We start from the raw sequence: 2,483 nt of genomic DNA, 5'->3' as shown, positions 1-2,483 counted from the left end.
TAATGATATTTTATACTATTTGAATTAACATTAATATAAGTATTAAATATTTTGTCTTGTATTAAATATTATTATAATATTTAAATTTATATAAATATAATTAGTAAAAATTAGGATTATATAATATTATCATATAATAATATTTTATAATATTAATATAATTATTAAATATCTAGTTTTGTATTATATATTATGATAATGATGATATTTTATAACATTATTTGAGTTTGAATTTATATTATTAATATAATTATTATATATGTAGTCTTATATTAAATATTATTATAATAATGATAATTTATAATATTTAAATTTATATTAATACAATTAATAAATATCTATTTTTAATTAGTTTTAAAAGTATATTTTGTTAAATATTTAAAATATTTCGTTAAAATTAACAAAAATAAATGTTAAAAGCAAATATATAGAAGAGATATATAGTCCTATGATTGCAACTAACTAAATTTTGCAAATATTGGTAGAATTAAAATAATCAAATAACTAGTTTAACAAATTTTGGATCATATAATTCCAAAATATATATAGTACATCATCACTTATTATAACCACAAACAATTATAGAAAAATTTGCCACGATAAATGGCAATTTATTAAGAATTACGTACAACAATGATTATAGTATTTAAAAAAAATCTATTTTGAATGAATTATAATAATATTAATTTAAGGAGAAAGAAAGAAAAATGGTAAGAAAAAAGGCGAAAAAGGGAGGGAGGATGCTGGTGTGGCGGAAAGGAGCAGAGTTGTGGTCATCGTCCCACCATTTCTGGTCCATGCTAATGGTTACCTTTTGTCCAAAGTTGCTGCAGTGATCAGCAACGGTGCAAATGAAGTAGCGAGTATTGTTGTTGCTGGTCAAGGGAATATTTACGGGGCTGGTCTGGTATATGGTTCCGTCGATAGGGTTTGTTATGTTGCAACTATCATAATCTGCCTTTGAGACCTCTGCCACGTTGTGGTTACCGGTCCATTTGAACACTGCTCAACAAATAATTAATAATGTCACAAAACCACATTATTAATTGATTAAACAAATTAATATATTCTTCGTTAAGCACTACACATTAATCAAAGTGCAACACTATACATAAAAAACTTAATAAGGATTTGTAAATTTAGTGATTGGTATTTATACTCCACTTCTAATATTTCCATTTTGTGAATCCATGCAAAAACAAATATCCGTGTGTTACCTTACAAATAATGATTAAGTCTTAACATCATTAATAATAGAGACCAAACACTTCAGATATTCCCTTAAATCTCTTTTTACATTTTTTTTATAATAATGCAGCAAACAATATCACTAAATTTATTACATATAATATATTTACTTTCATGAGTTAAGCATATTAAAAAATCTCCAGATTGTAGGTATATATGATCTAGTTTATGATGAACATATATATAGGAATTAATTCCTACATGAAGCTTAAATATGAGTATATATGTCAAACTTACCAATTACATCTCCCACGTCGAAGTTCTTGGTTTTAGCCCAAGTAGAGTAGGCAACCTTGCCAAGCGGAGGAATAGTCCAGCCCATATCACCTCCGACGGTGTAATTGTCAGCAGCTGCCACCTTTAGCAGAGCCACCATAACAACAACCAAGCTACACATTTTCATCATCATCAATCTATCGATAGATAGATATTGTGTTCCTCAAAGGTCGTCCCTGATTTAAATTTTTACTACTCTTCTTTTTCTTTCTAATTAATGAAATCAAAATACTTGATATTTTGGTGTGTGGACTTTAGAATTAATTAGGAGGCTTTTATAGAAGAAAATGACGGAATATATTTACATTAAGTGTTGTATTTTCTTGGGGAACTATTCATCGTGTGCTAAATTATTAAATACGCAAAATGAAGGTATTCTTTCAAAGTAGGCGCGACTATTAAATTTCTTTATTCAATTACAAAATCTAGAAGCCTTTGACGAAATTCAAGTACTACTGGCTAGAATCTTTCTCTGTGATTGTGTGGGTACATGAGAAATTTGCTTTTCTTTTTTTAATTAATTATTTTATTTTGCTCTACACTATTTTTATTGTAAAAGCAAAGATGTAAGAACCTTCCAAGCTAGAGCCAAAAGGGATTTCATTTCCAGGAAAGAGATCAAAGTCAATATCGCTACTTCTTCTAGGGGTTAAGTGGGCTCCCCCTTTGTGGCTGGATTATTATACATAGAAAAAGAGAAATTCTATGAAATATTCCTTATCTTAGATCTAAGTACTCCAAATTTGAAAGAAAAAAAATTATCACAGTTTATTTGACCAAAATAGTACAATATAATATAATATTATTAAAGTGCTAAAAAAAACATTAGAAAATGTAGTGAAATTGTTGAAGGTGTATTCGTATTTGAAAGTGTTGTGCCAAACATATTATTGAAGAGTGTTATGACATTTTTACAATTTAAAGTGTTACCAAGAAAAATCATGGAATTTCATGAAAAT

The 2,483-nt window shown here is 27.1% G+C and overlaps 1 protein-coding gene across 1 annotated transcript; it reads right to left on the bottom strand.

Annotated features, from left to right (window-relative positions):
- Positions 1 to 579: 579 nt before the first annotated feature.
- Positions 580 to 1,779, bottom strand: LOC133782742 (stellacyanin-like). Its single transcript, XM_062222113.1, has 2 exons — positions 1,486 to 1,779; positions 580 to 1,002 (listed from the first exon to the last, which is right to left on the bottom strand). Exons 1-2 carry the CDS (start codon positions 1,655 to 1,657, stop codon positions 683 to 685), a joined length of 492 nt encoding a protein of 163 aa, XP_062078097.1. The 5' UTR covers positions 1,658 to 1,779; the 3' UTR covers positions 580 to 682.
- Between the last annotated feature and the right edge of the window lie 704 nt (positions 1,780 to 2,483).

This window comes from Humulus lupulus, chromosome 6, assembly GCF_963169125.1.
Source record: "Humulus lupulus chromosome 6, drHumLupu1.1, whole genome shotgun sequence".
Classification (NCBI taxonomy): Eukaryota; Viridiplantae; Streptophyta; class Magnoliopsida; order Rosales; family Cannabaceae; genus Humulus; species Humulus lupulus.
The sequence above is the reverse complement of the archived record's forward strand: the minus strand, read 5'-3'. Positions and strand labels throughout refer to the sequence as shown.

Bases quoted from the DNA above. Each gene is read 5' to 3' on its own strand.
- LOC133782742 (XM_062222113.1), bottom strand. From the start codon at position 1,657: ATGATGATGAAAATGTGTAGCTTGGTTGTTGTTATGGTGGCTCTGCTA. The intron at 1,003-1,485 runs GTAAGTTTGACA...TTTGTTGAGCAG, and splicing joins CGACGTGGGAGATGTAATTG to TGTTCAAATGGACCGGTAAC.